General features: G+C 37.1%; 1 protein-coding gene across 2 annotated transcripts in view; it reads right to left on the bottom strand.

The window, feature by feature from the left end:
* Positions 1-26,100, bottom strand: part of CTNNA3 (catenin alpha 3) — a 1,858,220-nt gene that overhangs the window by 1,806,974 nt on the left and 25,146 nt on the right. For both annotated transcript variants that reach the window (XM_050805650.1, XM_050805648.1), the window contains exon 2: positions 4,122-4,284. Coding sequence is in view for 1 of the 2 variants with exons in the window: in XM_050805648.1 (XP_050661605.1) it covers positions 4,122-4,125 (4 nt within the window). In the remaining variant the exon portion in view is untranslated. The remainder of the gene's footprint in view (positions 1-4,121; positions 4,285-26,100) is intronic.

Below are 26,100 nucleotides of genomic sequence, written 5' to 3'. Positions count from 1 at the left end.
TTTTACATCAACTCTTATCCCTTATAGAACACCTACAAAAGACCTTTTAAATGACTGCATGGTTTCATAAATTAAGCTTATATTTTTAAATTTCCAGTATTAAATATTCATTAAATAAGTGAACATATTTGCTCAAATATTTTAAATGTTGATGAAACAGATTAAAATCCCTTCTATGGATTTCTTATGACAAAGAAACACTCTATAACATAGAGTTTTACATGAGGAAGAGGATGGAAAAGGGAGAACAACAATTATATCTTTCAGTTCTTTTTTTTTTTTTTTTTTTTTTTTTTTTTGAGACAGAGTCTCACTCTGTCACCCAGGTTGGAGTCCAGTGGCATGATCTTGGCTTACCACAATTTCTGCCTCCCGGGTTCAAGCAATTTTCCTGCTTTGGCCTCCCAAGTAGCTGGGACTACAGATACGCGCCACCACGCCCAGCTAATTTTTGTATTTTTAGTTGAGATGTGGTTTCGCCACGTTGGTCAGGCTGATCGCGAACTCCTGACCTCAGGTGATCTGCCCCACTTGGCCTCCCAAAGTGCTGGGATTATAGGCATGAGCCACGGCACCTGGCCTTTTTTTTCTTTTTTTCTTTTTTTTTTTTTTTTTTTTTTTTTTTTTTTTGAGACAGGGTCTCATTCTGTTGCCCAGGTTGGAGTGCAGTGATGCAATCACGGCTCACTGCAGGCTGGACCTCCTGGGTCCAAGTGATCCTCCCATCTCCGCCTCGTAAGTAGTGGAACTACAGGTGCAAGCCACCACACCTAGCTAGTTTTTGTATTTTTAGTAGAGACTTTGGGGTTTCACCATGTGTCTAGGCGGGTTTCAAACTCCTGAGCTCAAGCAATCTTCCTGCCTCAGCCTCCCAAAGCACTGGGATTACATGCATGAGCCACCATGCCCAGCCTCTTTCAGTTCTTTGATAAACAATTTAATCCCACAAGGCCCATGATCCTAAATAGTAGCTTCATTATGAATAAATGTTTTTTGGTCCACTTTCAAAACATAAAACATAAAGTATCCTCTGTATCAGATGCTTCTGATGCCCTGCCCACACCTGCTTAGCCTCACTTCTGATTCCAGTCAGGACTATGAAGGATAGTTACTAGCAGACCACAGTTCTCTCATGTGGTCAGTGTCACACCCCACATCTTTCTCTGTATGCCATGGGGCTTCTCCAAAGACAGAAATGACACAGGGAACCCACTAAGTATATGCATATCCATGGATGTTCAGAGCAGTTAGTGCCCTAGATTAACCCACAACCAATGGGGGCAAGGAGCTGGTAAACAATTGCTCCTTCGAGTAGACCTTTAGGTAGAGAACTCCAAGGGACATTCAACACAATTCTCAGAAAGTTCTGAGTAGCATCATGCCCCAGCTGGGCTCAGCAGTGACCCTGATAATGTAAGCTTATCCTACATTATTCTTTCCACCTTTTCTTCTGCCCAGTCCCTCACCCCTGCTCCCTGGTGTTACCACCCAGACAAACTACCTAGCGTTGTTGTCTCTGGCTCTTGCTTTTAAGGAGAATCCAAGCTAAGACTGTTTATACCAGGAATGGGTCTAGAAAACAGACCCTTAGGATGATACTGTTGAACTGGATCACTCACAAGCTAGATGGAAATGAGGGTCCATTGTTGGTGATAATCCCCGGTATATGGTATCTCTCTAGTGTGGATTAGATGAGGTACAGGTAGAAGAGCTTATTGTGAACATCAATTCCCAATTTCACATTCAGTTACATCATGCAGATAATTTGAAAATAGCCAGGTGACAGTATTTACACCACAGAAATGGCAAGCACTGCAATTTCGGGTTTCCCCAACCCTGGTGTTCCAGAGAATACCGGCTTCTCCAAAGCCACAGATAGATACAGGGAGCCAACATGTGCATATCCACGGAAGTTTAGAGGAGTTAGTGCCCAAGATCAACCCACAATCAATGGGGGCAAGGATCTGATAAACAATTGCCAGCTCTTATACAGAATTTCAGCCAACATTCCAGTTTTCAGCTTCCCTCTTCACATAATCCTGTTTTTTAGAAGTACCTGGTACATTTTCCAAGTTTTATGGCACAAATCACTAAATCCAAAGCTATCCTGGTGCTGTGGCATAAATTTGCTGCCTTTACTGTATGATCAGTCCTTATCTAAGTGCAGGAAGCCTATTTGTAATACTTAGAGGTTTAGGAAAGTTTCTAAATACATATTTATACAACAATTTGCCAGTGCTCAGGTAAGAATTTCATATGCCAAAACTTTAAACCTTAATTCCTATTACACAAATTCTTATTATATTTTATTACACAAAAATATTCTTGTTAAAAATTTTATAATTTATAAAATTATATCTATTTATTCTCCCACTATAATTTATTATCCAAGTTTTTACTTTCTCAGGGTATACACTATTTGATAAGACAATGAATTTGTAGTTCTGCATGAGTCACTTAACTATACATCCATTCACCTATACATAGTATTGATTTATTAATTTTTTTTTTTTTTGAGACGGGAGTCTCACTCTGTCGCCCAGACTGGCATGCAGTGGCACGATCTCGGCTCACTGCAAGCTCCACCTCCCGGGTTCACGACATTCTCCTGCCTCAGCCTCCCAAGTAGCTGGGACTACAGGCACCCGCCACGATGCCCAGCTAATTTTTTTGTATTTTTTAGTAGAGACGGGGTTTCACCGTGTTAGCCAGGATGGTCTCGATCCCCTGACCTGGTGATTTGCCCACCTCAGCCTCCCAAAGTGCTGGGATTACAGGCGTGAGCCACCACACCCAGTCTTATTTTACTTTTATATAGTAAGATCTGCCTGTCTAATATGCTCTAAGAACAAGACACTTTTATTTCTCCCAGTGTTATCATTCGTCACACATCAGAGTCCCCTACCTAAATCCAGAACAAAAACAGTCATAATTATTATCTTAACAAAGCCAAGACAACCAACGGAAGGACAAAATAAAGAGATAGGAATAGAGAGAAAAAGACATGAGTCAGGGGGAGGGTGTAAGGAGAAGAGCTTATGCCAAAACCTATACTCTAAATGCTAGAGGTTATTTCTAGAAAATGCAAAAGGCTTCAGAAGATTCAACCCTGATCCATGGCACCCCTTAGTCTCCAAAATCTTGACCTTTTCTAAGTCTTATTGTAAATATAATATATACTATATTATAATATATATAATATACTATATTATATACTATATTATATAATATACTATATATTATATACTATATTATAATATATATAATATACTATATATTATATAGTATATTATATATACACTTTTTTTTTTTTAGATGGAGTCTCACTCTGTCACCCCGCTGGAGTGCAATGGTGAGATCTCGGCTCACTGCAACCTCCACCTCCAGGTTCAAGCAATTCTCCTGCCTCAGCCTCCCAAGTAGCTGGGATTACAGGTATCTGCCATCATGCCTGGCTAATTTTTGTATTTTTGTAGAGATGGGGTTTCTCCATGTTGGCCAGGCTGGTCTTGAACTCCTGACCTCAGGTGATTCGCCCACCTTGGCCTCCCAAAGTGCTGGGATTACAGGTGTGAGCCACTGGGCCCAGCCTATATTCTCAGAAACTCTAAAGTAAATAGAATTACTTTTATAAACCCTCTAAAACAACTCCCAATTCCTTTTTGACCTCAGGAAGAGAGGCATGCTTAACTATACCCTCTCCCCACCTACCCAATCAGTCATTAAATCCTAATGACTCTAAATTCTCTCTCCATTCTCCTTGTCTCAAATCAGAATCTTATCAATAGTCATCTGAACTACTGCAAAAGCTAAGTGATTTCCCAACTGTTAGCATTCTCAGTGTTACTGCCTCCATCACACAACTCCACCAATCCATTCTTCACATTTCTATCATAGAGGTCTTTCTAAAATACAATCTGATCATTTCATTACCCTGCATACAAAGTCTCTAGGGGACCTCCAGGATAAAATATAAACTCTTTAGCTTGGCATTCCAGGCCCTTTTTCAAATACTAGAGCTCCATAAGAGCTCCTTTTATACTCCCATCCCATTTGAATATCTCTTACAGTTGGTCACTCATTTATTATTATTCTTTTTCACAATTTTATCAGGTACTCACACATTTATTTTTCACATGAATCAGCTTGTTTGGCTCCCCAAAAATCCTATGAGGCCAAGTGCAGTGGCTCAAGACTGTAATCCCAGCACTTTCGGAGGCCAAAAGACAGGAAGATCGCTTGAGCCCAGGAGCTCGAGACCAGCCACAAAGTAAGACACCATCTCTAAAAAAAAGAAAGAAAGAAAGAAAAAGAAAAAATCCTATTAATACTTCAAGATTGCACCAAATATATGGAACAGTTTAGGAAAATTAAGAACTCTATAAGAAAAGAACAAAGACTGTCTTTCCATTTACTCAAGTCATTTTTTATTCGCCTCAGTAGAGCTTTAGAGTTTTCTTCCTATTTGTGCTCTACATTTCTCATTAAATGTGTTTCAATTTATTATAAATTTGATCTTGATCTTTCTTTCTTTTACTCTCAGGTGAGAAAAAGTTGAATAAATCATACTTGTCAGTTTATGGCAATTATCACTATTGACTATTGATCTATAGAAGGCTCCTCTTGTTACTTTATTTATTCCTTTATACCATGAACCCTCTCTATTTCCCAACTCCCTCAGAAGCAACCATTCTAATATGCCCAAAATTTATCTTTATATTTGTGTTTGTTCCAGCAAAATATGTATTGTTTATGTGCATATATTTTATTTACATAAATGGTATTTGTGTTATGTATCTCACTCTGTTTCACTTTTTCAGTCAGCACCACGATTTTAACATCCATTCATGTATAGGCAGTTTTTCACCTCTAATTACTGTATTAACCTCCATGTTGGATATGCATAATATTTAACTTATCCATTAGTGACAGACAACCAGATTGTCTTCCACCCACCTACCATAAAAAAACACTGCAATAAACACCCCGGTAGTAATAATTTGGATAATGTTATTTACCACAATAAACAAACCTGAAATTTCAGTGCTTAACAAAATAGGCTTATTTCTTGCTTATATAACAGTCCAGTGCTGGTAGGTGGATATCTTTCCTCTATGTGGTGTACAGAGAGATTATGTAATGTGCCCAGGGTCACATAGAGACTAAATAGTGTAGCTAAAAATCAAATCTAAGTTGTTCCATTCCAGAATCAGTACTCTTTTTCTTTTCTCTCGAGAGTCTCACTCTGTCGCCCAGGCTGGAGTGCAGCAGTGCAGCTCATTGCAACCGCCGCCTCCCTGGTTCAAGCGATTCTCCTGCCTCTATATCCCGAGTAGTGGGATTACAGGTGCATGCCACCACACCCAGCTAATTTTGTATTGTCAGTAGAGATGGGGTTTCACCATGTTAGCCAGGTTGGTCTCAAACTCCCAACGTCAGGTGATCACCTGCCTCAGCCTCCCAAAGTGCTGGGATTAAGGTGTGAGCCACTACACCCAGCCCAGAGTCTGTACTCTTAATCACACTGCTTATGCATATACCCTTATGGACATGAGTGGGAATTTCTAGTGTTTTTTATTATATATTAAGAGTTCATATTGTGCTAGATATTAAACTATTGTCTCTCAGCTCCCAATGTACTTCTATGTTTTGCTTTGTGATGCTGGAGCTGGAACTCCCTTTTGCCAGATATTTATTTTCTTGCAAGAACACTAGAAGTCAGGAGAGTAGATGCAATTTCTCCTTCCTTTTTCCTTGCTATTCATTTCAGCTCATACCAACAATGGCTCTTCATCCCATCAGCAGCAGTTGTTATAGTGTCCAGCTCCTTTACACTCCAGAAATGATCTCTCTGTATGCCCTCATCCCGACAGGACTCTCTCCTCAGACATCTGAGTTCCCAGATCCAAAGGGCCCCCCATCCATGCTCAAGAGTTCTAAGAACCCCAACCTGCTTCTTTTATTCTCCCAAGAATGATGGCTATTTCCTGTGTTCCTTCTAGTTTTTGGTTTTTCAGCCTTCCAACGCCTATCTAGCCAATTCCCAATATGGAACTGTTTTTATTGAACCTCCCCGTATGGTTTCTGGTTTCTTAAGTAGACTCTGACTGATTACATATACACTCAATTCTCATTTAGTTACACTATAGTCACCACACACACTGAATTAGCAAATACTGTACCATTGCTCTTAGAGTAAATACAATGCCTGTGAATCTCTGATCACATTTCCATCAATCAATTCACATCATTGCTTTATGTGTGTCTCTGTTTAAAGACATCTTTTAAAATATATATTGTTAATTCATTAACATTGAACTCACAGCCAAAAACATAACAATTTACATCTGAACTAAGCTTATCTAACACAAATATTTTGTCCTTAAAGCACATCATAGGCTCCTTGTGCCTAAGAACACTAGAGAATACTTCAGCACTACATTTGGGGGCAATTTTAAACAGTGAAATTATCAAAAAGCACAAAAATGCAAAAAGTCACTAAATAGACCTTAGAAAGGACACATTTACAGTATGAAACAAGAAGACAGAGCACGGCCTTGTTCAACTGGGAACATGCGCATGAGCAACTCAAATTTTCTGCCGCTCTGTGCATGTCAGTAAATGACTTCAAAACTGCTGCAAGTATTGATTTCGGGCTTATAAACAAATTTTAGCAAGTAGGCAAATTTACAAATGCAGAATCTATGAAGAATGAGGATCAAAGGTATACATGCATGGTTTGTCTCTGAAACCTCTAAGCTATTTCATTGGCCTATGTGTAATGTTAAGGTTTTTTAATGTCTTAAAATCTAGCATGATAAGTCCTTCCCCCTTTGCTCTTCTTTTTAAAGACTGACTTAGGAACTTATAAGGAACTTTTTAGAGACTAGTTAAATAGTTGTAACCAATATGCTCATAGTGATATGGACAATGACATCCAGACTGAGGAAGTCTCAGATAGAAATGAGGAACTCATTGGAAACTGAAGTAAAGGCCATGCACGTTACGCCCTAGCAAAGAATTTGGCTACATTCTGTTCATGCCATCGTTTATGCTCTAATACCTTTCTTATTCCATACACATTTTATTTTTTCTTTTGTTTTCATTGAGATAATCAATTCATCGACATGCAATTCACCATTTTAACAATTTTTAAGTTTACAATTCAGTGGTTTTTATATATTCACAATGTGGGCAACCGTCACCACAGTCTAATTCCAGAACATTTCCATCTCCTCCAAATAAAGCCCTTTTAATCTGAATTCCTGCTTACTCCCATCCTTTGTCAACCACTAGTCTACTTTCTGCCTCTATGGATTTACCTATTCTGGACATCTCGCATAAACAGAATCATATCATATGTCAATGCCTAACCTATTAAGCATGGTGCCTTTTAGGTAAATCATTTGACCTCTCTGCAACAACTTAGGTGCAGACAATTTTTATCCACATTGTGGGTATCTCTGTAGGTTTATTGTGTGGCTTAAGCAAGAACCTATGTCAAATGCATTCTATGAGCAAGTGTGAGGATTTTATTGTTATGGCTTTTGTCTTGGACGTGTATGAATTACAGGCCACTCTGAGAGAAGATCTTGCTGTCTTCTTAACTATTTAAAGGAAACATATTGACTTATTTCACAAGGACACTGTGGAAAAAAAACAATGATTTTTCAAAATAAAACTTTTATTTTTATTATTTTTGTCGATACATAATAGATGAACACATGATATAGTTTCAATGTTTGTCACTACTAAATCATCTCATATTGAAATGTAATACCCAGTGTTGGAGGTGGGCCTGGTGGCAGGTGATTGGATCATGGGGGCAGATTTCTCATGAATGGTTTAGCACCATGCCCTTTGGTAATGTCGTCATGATAGTAAGTTATCATGATAGTGAGTGAGTTCTCATGAGATCTGGTTGTTTAAAAGTGTGTAGCACCTCCTTCCTTGCTCTACCTTGCTCCTGCTTTTGCCATGTAACATCCAAGCTCCTGCTTTATCTTCTGCCATGATTGTAGGCTTCCAGGGGCCTCCCCAGAAGCAGATGCCAGTGTATGCTTCTTGTAACACTTGTAGAACTGGGAGCCAATTAAACCTCTTTTCTTTATAAGTTAGCCAGTCTCAGGCATTTCTTTATAGCAACGCAATAACAAGTTAATATAGAAAATTATTACCAAGGAGTGTGCAATTGCTACAAAGATCCCTGAAAATGTGGGAGCAGCTTTGGAATTGGGTAACAGGCAAAGGTTGGAAGAGTGTGGAGGGTTCAGGAGAACTACTCTTCCAGAAGTTGGAAGAGTGTGGAGGGCTCAGAAGAAAGATGAGGGAAAGTTTGGAACTTTTTAGAGATGAGTTAAATGGTTATGACCAAAATGCTTATAGTGATATGGACAATGAGGCTGAGGAGGTCTCAGAAGGAAATGAAGAATTTATTGGAACTGGAATAAAGGTCACAAATTTTATGCCTTAGCAAAGAATGTGGCTGTATTCTGTTCATGCCCTAGGGATCTGTGGAAGTTTGAACTTGAGAGTGATGACCTAGGTTATCTGGCAGAAGCAATTTCTAAGCAGCAAAGTGTTCAAGAAGTGGTATGGCTGCTTCTAACAACCTATACAATGATGCAGGAACAAAGAAATAAGTTGGAACTGATATTTAAAAGGGAACCAGAGCATAAAAATTTTGAAAATTTGCAGCCTGGCCACATGGTAGAAAAGAAAAGCTCATTTTTAGGAGAAATCAAGTGGGCTGCTAAGCAACGACTTGCTACAGAAATTTGCAAAACTAAAAAGAAGGCAAGTGCTGATAGCCAAGCCAATAGGAAAAAGGCCTCAAAGTCATTTCAAAGATCTAAGAGGCAGCCACTCTCATCACAGGCCCTGAGGCCCAAGAGGACAGAATACTATTGTGGGTCAGACCCAGGGCCTCACCATCCTGAACAGCTTCAGGACACTGCTCCTGCATCCTGGCTGCTCCAGCTCCAGCTGTCACTCAAAGGGACCCAGGTACAGCTCAGGTGTCTGCTTCAGAAGGTACAAGCCTTAAGACTTGTTGGCTTCCATGTGGTGTTAAGCCCGCAGGTGCACAGAGTGCAAGAGTTGAGGCTTGGGAGCCTCTGCCTAGATTTCAGATGTATGAAAAAGCCTGGGTGTCCAGGCAGAAGCCTGATGCAGGGGTGAAGCCCTCATGGAGAACCTCTACTAGGACTGTGCAGAAGGAAAATGCGGGATTACAGCCCCCACACAAAGTCTCCACTGGGGCACTGTCTAGTGGAGCTATGAGAAGAGGTTCACCATCCATCAGACTCCAGAATGGCAGCTCCACCAACAGTTTGTACCTTGCACCTGGAAAAGCCACAGGACTCAACAACCTGTGAGAGCAGCCTGTGGGACTGAATCTTGCAAAGCCACAGGGGCAGAGCTGCCCAAGGCCTTGGAAGCCCACCTTTTGCATCAGTGTGCCCTATATGTGGAACATGGAATCAAAGAAAATTACTTTGGAGTTTTGAGATTTAATGACTGCCCTGCAGGATTTTGGACTTGTATGGGGCCTATAACCCCATTCTTTTGACTGATTTCTCCCTTTTGGAAAAAGAATGTTTACTCAATGCTCATACTCCCATTGTATCTTGGAAGTAACTAACTTTTTATTTTACAGGCTCACAGGTGGAAGGGACTAGCTTTGTTTCAGATGAGATTTTAAGCTCTGGACTTTTGAGTTAATGTTAGAATGAGTTAAGACTTTGGAGATTATTGGGAAGGCATGATCGTATTTTAAAATGTGAGAAGGACATGAGATTTGGGAGGCGCTGGGGCAGAATAATACAGTTTGGGTATCTGTCCATGCCCAAATATCATATTGAAATGTAATCCCCAATGTTGGAGGTGAGGCCTGGTGGGAGGCAATTGGATCATGGGGGCAGACTTCTCATGAATAATTTAGGACCATCCCCCTTGGTACTGTCCTCATGACAGTGAGTGAGTTCTAGTGAGATCTGGTCATTTAAAAGTGTATAAAAGTGTATATCTTTCTCCTGCTTTCCCATGTGACATGTAAGCTCCTGCTTTGCCTTCCATCATGACTGTAAGCTTCCAGAGACCTCCCCAGAGCAGATGCCAATGTTATACTTCCTGTACAGTCTGCCAAACCATGAGCCAATTAAACCTATTTTCTTTATAAATTACCCAGTCTCAGGTATTTCTTTACAGCAATGCAAGAACAAACTGATACAAAATATTTTTGGGGTACAGGTGATATTTTGATACATTAATATAATCCACATTCATTTTAGAATAAGCTTATTAAATTTCTAAAAAAAACTGCACTATAATTAGAATTGCAATTAATTTATACATTAACTAAGAGAAAACTGACATATTTTTATTAGGCTATCTCATCCAATATGGGATATCCTTCCATTTATTCAGTCAATCTTGTTCCAGAGTTTCAAAGAGAGATTTCTTACCATAGAGATTTTGTAAGTACCCAGACACTTTAGGGTTATTGTTAAGTTGTGAATGAAATTGTTATTATATTTTCTAGTGCAGAGAAATGCTATTAATTTTTATAAGCTGATTTTGTATTGAGCAATCCTGTACAAGTCTCCTTAGCTTTACATTTCTCAGTTGATTCTGATATCATCTACAAATGACAGTGCTCCTTTTAAACCCTCCCTCTCTGTTCCCTCAGACTTACCAGCCTGGATCATCCTGCTGAAATTGTTTCCTTTCTTCAAGGCCCAACTCACACATTACCTTCTTTGACAAGTCTTACCTGGCCTCATATACAACCACCACTCCTCCTTGTTCTCCAGTTAAACTAAATGCCAAGTAAAATGTGTCATCCACATGCTTCTATAGCACTTTATACATACCTCTATTATACTACTCAGCACACTACATCAAAATTACTTGTTTAGGTATTTCTCCACAAAAGAATGAACTATATCATTGTTAAACAAACTACAGCCTGAAAAGGACTCCGTACCTCTATATCTGCATTCTTGTGGACGAACCATAAGCTAGGTTGACAAGACTGAAAATTTAACTTAGGAGTATGCATCTGTAGCAACAGCTGAGTGTTGGCCAATCCCAGCAGCCATACTTCAAGCACTTATAAACTGCTGAGCATTCAAACTGTGTTCAAATAAGGCAAATGCCCAGCTGTAACCAATCCTGCTGTTTCTGTACCTCATTTCTGATTCTTGTATATCACTTGATTTTTTTTTTTTTTTTTTTTTTTTTTTTTTGGTCTATAAATTTGTTCTGACCACGAGACACCCCTGGAGTCTCTCTAAATCTGCTGTGATTCTGGAGGTTGCCTGGTCATTTCTTCTTTTTTTGCTCAATTAAACTCCTTCAAATTTAACTCGTCTGAAGTTTTCTTTTAACACCACATCATACTCATGCTTATACACCTAGCACCAAGCATGGTACCTAATACATAATACTCAGATGATACATGGTTGTTAAATAAATGAATAAATTAGTTGAGTTGGCCAAAATGTTGCACAACATTCAGCACATAGATGGAACAAATCAGTATTAATATAATCACTTATATGCATAACTCTTGTTAAGTAGTTTCTTGAATTTAATAAATATGTGCACAAACTCTCAAAAATTCATACAAAACAAGGGCCAGGCACAGTGGCTGAAGCCGATAATCCCAGCAATTTGGCAGACCAAGGTGGGCAGATCACTTGAGGTCAGGAGTTTGAGACCAGCCTGGGCAATGTGGTAAAACCCCGTCTCCACCCAAAAAAATACAAAAATTCGCCGGGCATGGTGGTGCGCACCTGTAATCCCAGCTACTCAGGAGGATGAGTGGGGAGAATTGCTTAAACCTGGGAGGCAGAGGTTGCAGTGAGCCAAGATAACACCACTGCACTCCAGCCTGGGCAATAGAGTGAGACTCCATCTCAATAACAACAACAACAAAAAAAAAAGGTATATAAAGTAAGAATAAACAGTCATGCTTCCTTTTTTATTGGTATTTTAAGCTATGATGCTGAAGAATTAAGTAAGTTGACACATTATTTAAAAAAATATATGAAATGAATAGTACACTTGTATTAGTCTGTTTGCATGCTGCTGATAAAGACATACCCAAGAGTGAGAAGAAAAAGAGGTTTAATGGACTTACAGTTCCACATGACTGGGGAGGCTTCACAATCATGGTGGAAGGCATGGAGGAGCAAGTCACATCTTATGTGGATGGCAGCAGGCAGAGAAAGAGCTTGTGCAGGGGAATGCCTCTTTTTAAAACCATTAGATCTCATAGACTTATTCACTATCATGAGAACAGCATGGGAAAGACTTGCCCCTATGATTCAATTACTTCCCACCAGGTCCCTCCCACAACACAAGGGAATTCAAGATGAGATTTGGGTGGGGACACAGCCAAAGCATATCAGCACTAATACATACTTTTCTCTATAAATTTCTAGGAATCTGTAATACTTATCATAAAGACAGTGAAAATAAAACAACTCTAACAAAGGTAACTTCCTCTGTGAGATGGAATATAAGTTTTAAATGAGAAAAATAAAATACGGTTCTGAAATTATGCCTGCTTAAAACATTTTTTCCCTAAAAATTTAAAAGTTTTAATTTTAAAGATTATACATAACTATAAAAGAAAGTAGAGCCAGTTTTCCATTAACATGAAATATAAATAATTTAAGCACTATTAGTCACAAAAATGAAGGGCTAAAACTAGAATCTCAGCAACTATACAAAGTTGGCTCTGGAGTTAAACAAACATTAATAGTACCTCTAATTGTAATAGCTAATAGTTACTGAGGATTTATTATGTGTCAGATACTATACTAACACCTTAGATTTAATATAATGCTCACATCTATAAATTATAATTTAAATATAATATAATGTTCAAATCTATAAATACTATTTTCCCCGTATTTTATAGAGGAGAAAACCTAACATCAAAGGCACTAACTTATTTGCCAAAGACACACAGCTAATAAGTGAAGAGGTATTTTATCAGATTCCAAAGACTCTCTATTAACCACAAAACTCAAGTAAACAAGTGCCTCTGCACTGAGATTAAAGGCGAGGGAAAGCTAATCAGTCCCAAAATGTCTTCTTCAACTGTTTATCATAGTCTCCAAATTCCTGCCATTACAGCCTTCAAGATAGGACCCGAAGACTGAGAAAATATGCGATGAAAGAAGTGAATCAAAAAGAACTAGACCAAAGAATGAAACACTGAGCAATCAAGGTCCAAAAATTGAGGAGATAGGAAGTACTTAGAGGAGGTGTCAAAAAGAAAAGGCATAAATGAAAAACACAAATAACAAATTATTAATGGATTATATTTATATATTGAATATTTAAAGTATTACATTATATAAGTTAACTTATCTAATAAATTAACATTTTAAGTATCCACTATTGCCTGCTTTACAGTTTTACCAACTTGGTCAACCTCTTTAGCAATGTGAGAAGATATTAGTAAGTTTATATAAAGATAGTAAAGTAGGCAAGGAACTTCATCCCTCCTACTAAAAAGATAACCTTCCATAGTACAAACGTGGAAATTATAAGGATGAAATTATGAACTATTAAGTTGCCTTTAAATATTGTGTTTACAAACTATTTTTAATAATATGGACAATGCTTATTCCATAATGTTAAGCCCAAAAAAGGTCAAAATTTAAAGTTGTATAGATCATATTTTCTAAAATTTGTAAAAATGTGCAAGGAAGACAGACTGCAAAGAAATATTGAGGGAAGATAATTTTAAAACACAGAAAATTATTTCATTTTTATCTTTACATCAAGACTTCTTGGCCAGGCCTAACAATTTTCCAAATACAATTTCAGCAAAAACACAGGAAGGCACCCTATCAGGGTCTAATATAGTGATTCTCAAACTGGAGCATGGTTCTTGCATCAGAATCATCTGGAGGGCTTGTTAAAACGAATTGCTGGACCCCATCCCTAGGGTTTCTAATTCAGTGGGATCTGCATTTCTAACAAGTTTACAGGTGATGCCAATGCTGCTGGTCTGGGAACCACACTGTAAGAACCACTGGTCTAAATAATTACACTTAATTATTATATATATGCACGTATTTGTATACCTACATTTCATTAACATATGTAATTAATTTTTCATTGTTTTATCTTCTAATTAATATATTAGCTGTAATTATTAATAATCACAGCTGTGTGCTAACTTATAAAGCTCCATAGTTAGCTAGATTGTTAGGTCTGACTGATCACTATGTGGTATTTACTTACACACTGAAACAAAAATGAAAAATAGCTCATCTGTACTTAAAAATTAAATGTTAAGAAGAGTTGTGAAGGGAAAAATACTTTAAAATGTTTAAAAGCAAACTCTGGCCCTTTTCCTATTCCCTTTTCTTACTGTCCCCTGAAAGGTACCAGAATTATTCTCCATGTAATTCCACCCACTTTAAGCCTGTTCATAGGAGACTCTCCAACATAGAATGACAATGATAATCATCCAATGCCATGTGACAAATGGCAGCATAATGAGCTGCTGAAAGAAAGAAACATTTACAGATCTATTAACTTGTTTGTTAAATGAACCATTTCTTGATGACATTTTTCCTACTCTCTAGCCTGCATTTTCAAAGTTCTGTAGCACTGCATTTTTAAACATCCCAAAACAAAAACAATAAAGACAATGTTAATCTAATTTTTTATACAAAAATTGTCCTAATTTAATTTCTATATTACTAAATTCAAAGAACACAATAGGCAGGAAGGACTTTAATACACTTTTGTGATTTTCTGATAAGAAAACTATAAACTATCTACAAGGTAGTTCATTTTTAAGGAATTGCATGGTCAGAATATAATAAATAGGTTATTTCCAGAGTTACTAATATATAAAGACCAAATTTTGAGGCAAAGATAAAAGTTTATGTTCTATGAAAAGAATCAGTATCAAGTTTCCACAATTTACAGTGATTAAAACGTTTTAGAACTAGATAGAGGAAGCAGTTGTACAAAGTTATAAATGTACTAAATGCCACTGAAATGTCCACTTTAAAATGATTAATTTTATGATTAATCATTATGTCCATTTCACCTCAATTTTTTAAAATATGTAAAAATAAAAACAAAAAATAATGGCAAGACAACTTTCACAACTTTCAAGTCGTTTTAAGATTCTTGCTCCTAACATTGTACAAAAGAAAAAAAATGTAAGAGGAAAATGTTACAGTTCTTACGTATAAAGAAAAAAATAAATAATCCTGAACACTAATCCTAGAAAAGTATTTCATTTGGTGTTCCTTACCCACCAGGATCTTCATTTACGCCCCTTCTCTTGTGGAGGGAACAGTTCTAACTTCAGTCTAACTTCATACACGTCCTTTTAGAATCTAAGGAAAATCTTAGAAATTTCTAAGTAAAATTTTACACATACTTGAGCTAAAAAGCAGAGAGGTAAACAGGTTACTTTTAACTAGATCAGATTCAGACGGCTTGCATCTTTCCAAATAAACACAAAATTTAGCCCTCATTGGACCTTTCCTTGGGCATTTTTTTTTTTAAGACTGTTAAGATTTGTGGTGAAATTTTCATTAACCCTACCATTTTTTTAGCCAGTCACACTATCAAACACATCCAAGAATAAAGACATTTTCAGATATGCAAACTTTAAAAATAATTTTTCCCTCTCCTGTGCCCTTTCTGAGGAAGCTGCTGGGGTACACGCTTCTCTAAACTAAGAGAGTAAACCATGAAAGAGGAAGACATGATCCAAGAAAGAATAGAAGACATTACAGAAGAGAACTGAAGGGAGATCCCAGGATGACAGGTGAGCAGTAGGCTTAAGATTGGAGCAGAAGGATAGAGACTCTAAGATGGGATATCCAAATGCATAAAAGAAAGGAAGAGAGAGAGGGAGAAAGAAAAAGATAAAGGAGGGAGAGAGGAAGAAAAACCTAACAGAAAATCTGATGTTTAAATATAATGAGAGATTCATAATTCTTTCAGACAATTTGGTGATGAATTAGTGATAATCAAATAGAAAACTAAGCAGACAAAAGGGAAGAGCATAATCATTAATGCCTGGGAAAAACAGAAGCTCTAGTAGAAAGGAAATTTAATTACAGCACAATATGTGGCTTGGCTGTGAATAATACATACATAGTCATAATATTAATAATACAAACATTGAATATTGATTTAACCAAATATTATCACATACTTTAAAAGATATGGGAAAGGAGCAATGTATAAAAAAGCTGACAGATTATATTTCATAGTAGAAAGTCAAGAGATAAAATCTGAAACTAAAAACTCAAGAAATGATTGTATAAAAATATTATTTAGAAAAATAGAGGTAAATACCAGAATAAGCAATTAAGAGTTAAAGGTGGCTATTATATCCAGAATGAGACATGAAGTTGGAAAGCATGGTGTAGGAAATGCTGTTTTTTTCATTGTCTTATGATAGCCAGGTGCAGTGGCTCACACCTATAATCCCAGCACTTTGGGAGGCTGAGGTAGAAGGATCACCTGAGGTCAGGAGTTCGAGACCAGCCTGGCAAATAGGGTGAAACCCTGTCTCTACAAAAAATACAGAAATTAGCCAGGGGCTGAGGCAGGAGAATCACTTGAACCTGGGAAGCAGAGGTTGCAGTGAGCCGAGATTGCACCACTGCACTCCAGCCTGGGTGACAGAGCAAGACTCTGTCTCAAAAAAAAAAAGTCTTAAGATATTTTGCTTTTAAACAATTGCTCACATCATTAGATTTTGTTTTTTGTTTTGTTTTGTTTGTTTTTTCAGTAGCTGGGATTACAGGGGCCCACCACCAAGTCCGGCTAACGTTTCTTCTTTTTTTTTTTTTTTTTTTTTTTTTTTTGTATTTTTAATAGAGATGAGGTTTCACTATGTTGGCCAGGCTGGTCTCGAACACCTGACCTTATGATCCAACCACCTTGGCCTCCCAAAGTGCTGGGATTACAGGTGTGAGCCATTGTGCCTGGCCCATCTTTTTTTTTTTAAGTTTAATTGAAAAATAACAATATTTGTTATCAATTGTTGAACTTGGGTATTTTATTTGTATAAATTTAAGGGGCACAAGTGCAGTTTTGTTACGTGTATATATTGCATAATGGTGAGGTCAGGGCTTTTAGTGTGTGAACCTGTATTTTTCAAATCAAGCAAGAGTACTATGGTATATAAAACAATTTAAATAGTGCTTAAATTAAAACATGTATATGCATATATAGATATGCATTCAGTTAAAATTGTATTTGGGCATCTGAATGGGACATAGTCTTATGAAAAAAGTATCATAAAAATCTCAGAAATCATAATGTCTAAAACCATTGCTGACTTTATCTTCTTGATGAGTAAAAACCTGTTACTAATTTCACCCAAGTTGAGAAGCCACTCATGGTTTAAGCAGTTCTGATTCTTGACATAACTTTCTAATTAAAAATGCATTCTGTTTTAGGACAAAAACATAAGCCTTCATTTCAGAGCTCATCAGTAACAGAATGGCCTTAGATCTAACTACATATCCACTTGAATAATGAGCCAGCAACACAAAAATGGGCAGCAGTTTTAAAATCAAGATATTCTTCTAATAGGGTATGAAATCAGACAAAATGTCTTCAAACTTACTATTTCTCTCACAACATTAGTTTCTCATTATTTTTTCATTTGTCCATGTAAACCTATAAAAAAACTGAGTATCAACACTGTAATATAACCTAAGAAAATATTTAAAATTATGTTAAAGATGGCAAATTGAATGCAGCCTTCTCCCTCTTTCTCTCTCTCTCTCTCACACACACACACTTTCTCTCTCAAGACTCCATTAAAAGTGTAGAATTGAGCAAAGAAGTCAAGCTCCAAAATACAGAGCAAGCACACTAAGGTATGTTACAGTGTTTATGGGGAAAATCCACACAGATGTGAATAGTAGCAGCTGTACATTCCAACGCCCCACTACATAACTAAAAATGTAAATGTTTATCTATATCAAATAAGTACATGATCAAAATCAAATTATGTGGAAGGATTATAATGAGTTAACCAAGTACCTTTATTACACACCTAAGCATTTAAATTTTAAATTAAAAATTAATATTTAAAGCTAAGTTTTAGAAAAGCTGAGATTAAAAAATGAAATGACCCACATAAATTTTCTTTGAAAAGTTGCTACTATACTTTCAGTTCATAAGGTTTGGTTCTGCCCAAAACGGTTCCAAAGTCAAATCATGACAAATCTATTTGAATGTGTCAGAGGTATTTCAGACATAATACATCTAAAGTGGAATTCTGGGTTCCTCAACCTACTCTACATCTGTAGATCATACCCATCTCCCACCAAGGGACCTTTATTCAAGATTTAGGAAGGAGGCTAGTCTCTGCTTGGAGAACAACCACAAAAAGGACTGCTGGTGGTATGCAGACTCTCCTATTGCTTAAAGCAAATCACTTCTGGCCCTAAATTGTACTCACCACTTAAATGGATTCACCATCCTTAGAAAACAGTTTAGCAACATCTTTCATTACTGGAGCATGTTCCCTTGGAAATGTCACTTACCTTTCCGACAAATACTCCTTCCACTACAAGTGTCACTCCTTCCTACCATATTTACCTCTCTTCCTGCCAGGTATTCTAGAAAACACAACCTAATCCACCCTATTACATTGCCATTCATACTTTAATAACTCTTGTAAGGGTACATTCTGGGCAGCCACCTGGCAGTCAGAACGTAATTTGGCTGCGGCTTTAAGAGATTAAAAAATAGCAAAAGAAGCCACAGTCCCTATCCTTTAGAAATTTATAGTTTCCCTTTCCATGAAAAGGTTCCACCTGAGCCCTTTAGAGGGAGACAAATTTTCACAAAATACTTAAATTTTCCACCAGGGAATTTATTTTAAAGTCTCATAACAACCACACTGGATTTTTAAAATTATATCTAGCCTAAATTTTTATAGGTAGAGCTTAAGTTCCTTCTATCTCCTATGTAATACCCACTTATAGACATAAGACCTTATTAAATAATCTTCCTCTTTTCTCTTTTCCGGGCCAACCAACAAAATTACCGTAACTTCTGTTCAAATATTAACCCTACATTTTAATTAATTCAAATTAACTTTTTAAATATAAAGCCAAGAACTCTGTGAAGATAAAGCTCCTGACTGGTCAGAATCAGTGTGAAGATAAGACTAAAAATCAACAATTATATGTTCTGAATCTGGAGTATAGAGTTGAAGAATCTACTATTTTTGATAATTCAAGTCAAATATATAAAAATGTATTCAGTGACTAGCCAGGCAAGGCTCCAGTAAGGGTGAATAAAAATAAATATAAGACTCAAAGATATATATGATCCTGGGGAAAGGAATAATCTAGCAGAAGAGAATAATATGAAAGATTGTACCTATTATATAGAAATAATTAACATGAGTTAAATCATTAGTCAAAACAAGAAGATACTACCTTTTGCTTATTGACCAAGATTTGAAAGAATAATAAAAGTATAGACATAAGGAAGTCAAAGCTCTAGAGAAGCAGATACTAGGATAATTCCTGGTATGAATATGAACTGGGAAAACATTTCTGGAGGGCAATTTGGCACTAAAATCCTTTTGAAAGTACATACTTTGACCAAAAATAATATATCTAAGGGCTTGTCCCAGGGAAATAACCAGACAAGTCTTTAAAGGATTTACAGGAAGCAAGCAATATGACTTATAACCATGGAGAATTATAAATAATCTGAATGGCCTATAACATGGGTTTTTTTTTTTAAATAAAACCTATGATACACACGTGGACATTAAAATGATGATATAGCTGATTATACATACATATGTCAACATGGAAATGTCTTTAAGATAAAGTAAATTTTACAAAACAGTTTTTTAAAAGGTATGCAGTGTTTCTTCAAGTAACATGTATCACTGTTTCTAAAGGTACACAATGTCCTCAACACTGTGACACAACAGGTCTAGAGCAAGGTTGGAAATGTAAACTTTTAACATGTCCACCCTTCCAGCAAGCGAGCACACAAACACACACACAGGCTCACTTAGGTGATCTTAATGTAAGTGCTCTATAGAGCATCCTTTGAGAAATGGCACATTAACATATCTCAAGTCTGGGAAGGAGTATATGTGCAAAATAGGAAGATGAAATAAGAATCTGGAGTTTGGAGTGGGTATTGAAGTAGGAAGAGTAAGAGAAAAAAGAATCAGAAAATAAAATATAATACATCAACTCAATGGACAATTACATAATCATTAATAACCATGATGACAGAATGGATATAATGTAAGTTATATTAATCAACAACAAAAAACAAACAACTCAGATCAAAAATGGGTAAAGGACTTGAATGATCATTTGTCCCAAGGAAATATACTAATGGCCAATAAGCACATAAAAAGAGCTCAACATCATTAGTCATTAGGGAAATGCAACCAAAACCACAATGAGATACCACATCACATCTTCTAAGATGGTTATAAGTTTTTAAAAAAATAAAGAAAGTGTTGACTAGGATATGTAGAAATTGAAACCCTCATGTATCGCTTGAGCAATTGTAAAATGGTACAGTGCTGTTGCTATGGAAAACAGTTTGGTAGTTCCTCAAAAAGTTAAACAGAATTACCATACAACCCAGCAATTCTACTTCTAGGTATATACCCAAGAGAATACTTGAAAATAGATGTTCAAATATTTGTACATAAATGTTTGCAGCAACAGTATTCATAATAGTCCAAAGGTAGAAATAATCCAACGATGAATGGATAAACAAAATGTGTATACTCATGCATTAAAGTATTATTCATCCATAAAAAGAAATTAGGTGATAGTTGCACACCAATGTTCACAGTAGCATTATTTACAACAGCGAAAAGCTAGAAGCAACCCAAGTGTCCACTATCAAATGAATGGATAAACAAAATGTGGTATATACGTACAATGAAATATTATTCAGCCAAAAAAAAGAATTAAATTCTGATATATGCTATAACGTGGACAACCCTTGAGAACATTATGCTAAGTGAAATAAGCCAGACACAAAAGGATAAGTATTGTGCAATTCCACTTATATGAGCGACCTACAGAGACAGAAACCAGAAGTTACCAGAAACCAGGGGCAGAAAGGAAGGTGGGGTTACCATTTATTGGCTACAGAGTTTCTGTTCTGGATGATTAAAAAGTTCTGGAAACAGGTAGTGGTGATGGTTACAAAACATTATAAATGTATTTAACGTTCCTGAATAGTTCAATAACAAGTAGTTAAAATGGTTAATTTTACGTTATGCATATTTTACCACAATTTTTATTTATTTATTTATTTTTTTTGAGATGGAATCTTTCTCTGTCGCCCAGGCTGGAGTGCAGTGGTGCAATCTTGGCTCACTGTAAGTTCCGCCTCCTGGGTTCACACCATTCTCCTGCCTCAGCCTCCCAAGTAGCTGAGACTATAGGTGCCCGCCACCACACCTGGCTAATTTTTGTATTTTTTAGTAGAGACGGGTTTCACTGTGTTAGCCAGGATGGTCTCGATCTCCTGACCTCGTGATCCACCCACCTCGGCCTGCCAAAGTGCTGGGATTACAGGCGTGAGCCACCATGTCTGGCCCACAATTTTTAAAAGAACAAAGAAACATCAGATTTAAACTACATACTAGACCTAAGAGGCCTGACATTTACAGAATATTTCACCAACTGCTACAGAATACACATTCTTTTCACCAGCACACAGGACATCCTACAGAAAAGACCATATATCAGGCCACAAGACAAGTCTGAACAAATCCAAAAAAGAAGAAATCATATCAAGTACCTTTTTATTTTAATTTCTTTTTTTTTTTTTTTTTTTTTTTTTTTTTTTTTTTTTTTTTTGAGACAGAGTCTCACACTGTTGCCTGGCCTGGAGTGCAATGACGTGATCTCAGTTCACTGCAACCTCCACCTCCCAGGTTCACGTGATTCTCCTGCCTCAGCCTCCTGAGTAGCTGGGATTACAGTCACACACCACCACACCCAGATAATTTCAAGAACCTTTTTAAAGCACAATGGAATAAAACTAGAAATAAAACCAAAATAACAAGAGAAGTCTTGGAAACTTCACAAGTGCATGGAAATTAAATTACATACTCCTGAATGATCAATGGATCAATGAATAAATTAAGACAGAAATTTTAAAATGTCTTGAAATAAATGAAAATGAAAATACAACATACCAAAATCTACATAATAGAGGAAAAGCAGTACTAAGGGAGAAGTTTATAGCCATAAACACCTATATCAAAAAAATAGAAGGACTTCAAATAAACAACATAACAATGCACCCCAAGGAACTAGAAAAGCAGGAAAAAACAAACCCAAAATTAGTAGAAGGAAAGAAATAATAAAGATCAGACCAGAAATAAAAGAAATTGAGACAAAAAAGTGCAAAGGATCAACCAAAGTAAAAGTTAGTTTTTTGGAAAGATAAACAAAATCAACAAACCTTTAACTAGACTAAGGAAAAAAAGAGAGAAGATCCCCTCTCAGACAAGCAAATGCTGAAGGAATTCATAACCACCAGACCTGCCTTACAAGAGCTCCTGAAGGAAGCATTAAATATGGAAAGAAAAGACCATTACCAGCCACTACATGAAGACACTGAAGTATACAGACCAGTGATACTATAAAGCAACCACATAAACAAGTTTAAAAAATAACCAGCTAACATCATGATGGCAGGATCAAATCTGCACATATCAATACTAACCTTGAATTTAAATTGGCTAAATGTCCCAATTAAAAGACACAGAATAGCAAGCTGAATAAAGAAACAAGACCCATTGATATGCTGTCTTCAAGAGGCCCATCTCACATTTAATGACACATATAGGCTCAAAAGAAAGAGATGGAGATCGGGGGGCAGGGCATAGCTGAACAAAAGGCAGCAGAAACTTCTGCAGACTTAAATGTCCCTGTCTAACAGCTCTGAAGACAGCAGTGATTCTCCCAGCACGGTATTTGAGCTCAGAGAATGGACAGACTGCCTCCTCAAGTGGGTCCCTTACCCCTGTGTAGCCTAAATGGGAGACACCTCCCAGAAGGGTACGACTAACACCTCATACAGGTGGGTGCCCCTCTGAGACAAAGCTTCCAAAGGAAGGATCAGGCAGCAATATTTGCTGTTCTGCAATATTTGCTGTTCTGCAGCCTCTGCTGGTGATACCCAGGCAAACAGGGTCTGGAGTGGACCTCCACCAGACTCTGACAGACCTGCAGCTGAGGGACCTGTTAGAAGGAAAACTAACAAACAGAAAGGAATAGCATCATCATCAACAAAAAGGACATCTACACCAAAACCCCATCTGTAGGTTACCAATATCAAACCAAAGATAGATAAAACCACAAAGATGCAGAGAAACCAGAGCAGAAAAGCAGAAAATTCTAAAAACCAGAGAGCCTCTTCTCCTCCAAAGGATCACAGCTCCTCAGTAGCAACAAAAGAGAGCTGGATGGAGAATGACTTTGACAAGCTGACAGAAGTAGGCTTCAGAAGGTCAGTAATAACAAACTTCTCCGAGCTAAAGGAGGATGTTCGAACCCATCACAAGGAAGCTAAAAACCTTAAAAAAAAAATTAGACAAATGGCTAACTAGAATAAACAGTGTAGAGAAGATCTTAAATGACCTGATGGAGCTGAAAACCATGGCACGAGAACTACGTAACACATACACAAGCTTCAACAGCCAATTTGATCAAGTGGAAGAAAAGATATCAGTGATTGAATATCAAATTAATGAAATAAAGGGAGAAGAGAAGTTTAGAGGAAAAAAGAGTAAAAAGAAATGAACAAAGCCTCCAAGAAACATGGGACTATGTAAAAAGACCAAATCTACGTTTGATTGGTGTACCTGAAAGTGACGTGGAGAATGTAACCAAATTGGAAAACACTCTTCAGGATATTATCCAGGAGAACTTCCCCAACCTAGCAAGGCAGGCCAACATTCACATTCAGGAAATACAGAGAACACCACAAAGACACTCCTCAAGAAGATCAACTCCAAGACACATAATTGTCAGATTCACCAAAGTTGAAATGAAGGAAAAAATGTTAAGGGCAGCCAGAGAGAAGGGTCGAGTTACACACAAAGAGAAGCCCACCGACTAACAGTGGATCTCTTGGGAGAAACTCTAGAAGCCAGAAGAGAGTGGGGGCCAATATTCAACATTCTTAAAGAAAAGAATTTTCAACCCAGAATTTCATATTCAGCCAAACTAAGCTTCATAAGTGAAGGAGAAATAAAATCCTTTACAGACAAGCAAACACTGAGAGATTTTGTCACCACCAGGGCTGCGTTACAAGAGCTCCTGATGGAAGCACTAAACATGGAAAGGAAAAACCAGTACCAGCCACTGCAAAAACATGCCAAATTGTAAAGACCACCAATGCTAGGAAAAAACTGCATCAATTAACGGGCAAAATAACCAGCTAACATCATAACAGCAGGATCAAATTCACACATAACAATATTAACCTTACATGTAAATGGGCTAAATGCCCCAGTTAAAAGACACAGATTGGCAAATTGGAGAAACAGTCAAGACCCATCAGTGTGCTATATTCAGGAGACCCATCTCACATGCAGAGACACACATATGCTCAAAATAAAGGGATGGAAGAAGATCTACCAAGCAAATGGAAAGCAAAAAAAAAAAAAAAAAAAAAAAAAAAAAGCAGGGGTTACAATCCTAGTCTCTAATAAAACAGACTTTAAACCATCAAAGATCAAAAGAGACAAAGAAGGCCATTGCCTAATGGTAAAGGGATCAATTCAACAAAAAGGGCTTTCTAAATATATATGTACCCAATACAGGAGCACCCAGATTCATAAAGTAAGTGCTTAGAGACCTACAAAGAGACTTAGAACACCACACAATAATAATGGGAGACTTTAACACCCCACTGTCAATATTAGACAGATCAACGAGACAGAAGGTTAATAAGTATATCCAGACTTGAACTCAGATCTGGACCGAGCAGACCTAATAGACATCTACAGAACTCTCCACCCCAAATCAACAGCATATACATTCTTCTCAGCACCACATCACACTTATTACAAAATTGACCATGTAGTTGCAAGTAAAACACTCCTCAGCAAATGTGAAAGAACAGAAATCACAACAAACTCTCTCAGACCACAGTGCAATCAAATTAGAAGTCAGGATTAAGAAACTCACTCAAAACTGCACAACTACATGGAAACTGAACAACCTGCTCCTGAATAACTACTGGGTACATAATGAAATGAAGGCAGAAATAAAGATGTTCTTTGAAACCAATGAGAACAAAGACAAAACATACCAGAATCTCTAGGATATATTTAAAGCAGTGTGTAGAGGAAAATGTAGAGCAGTAACAGCCCACAAGAGAAAGCAGGAAATAATCTAAAATCGACACCCTTACATCACAATTAAAAGAACTAGAGAAGCAAGAGCAAACAAATTCAAAAGCTAGCAGAAGGCAAGAAATAACTAAGATCAGAGAAGAACTGAAGGAAATAGAGACACAGAAACCCTTCAAAAACTCAATGAATCCAGGAGCTGGTTTTTTGAAAAGATCAACAAAATTGATAGACCACTAGCAAGACTAATAAAGAAGAAAAGAGAGAAGAATCAAATAGATGTAATAAAAAATGATAAAGGGGATATCACCACTGATCCCACAGAAATACAAACTACCATCAGAGAATACTATAAATGCCTCTATGCAAAAAAAACTAGAAAATCTAGAAGAAATGGATAAATTCCTGGACACATACACCCTCCCAAGACTAAACCAGGAAGAAGTTGAATCCCTGAGTAGATCAGTAACAGGCTCTGAAATTGAGGCAATAATTAATAGCCTACCAACCAAAAAAAGTCCAGGACCAGACGGATTCACAGTCAAATTCTACCAGAGGTACAAAGAGGAGCTGGTATCATTCCTTCTGAAACTATTCCAATCAATAGAAAAAGAAGGAATCCTCCCTAACTCATTTTATGAGACCAGCATCATCCAGATACCAAAGCCTGGCAGAGACACAACAAAAAAAAGAGAATTTTAGAC

Source organism: Macaca thibetana, chromosome 9 (genome assembly GCF_024542745.1).
Source record: "Macaca thibetana thibetana isolate TM-01 chromosome 9, ASM2454274v1, whole genome shotgun sequence".
NCBI classification, from domain to species: domain Eukaryota; kingdom Metazoa; phylum Chordata; class Mammalia; order Primates; family Cercopithecidae; genus Macaca; species Macaca thibetana.
This window is presented reverse-complemented; position numbering and strand designations above follow the sequence as displayed.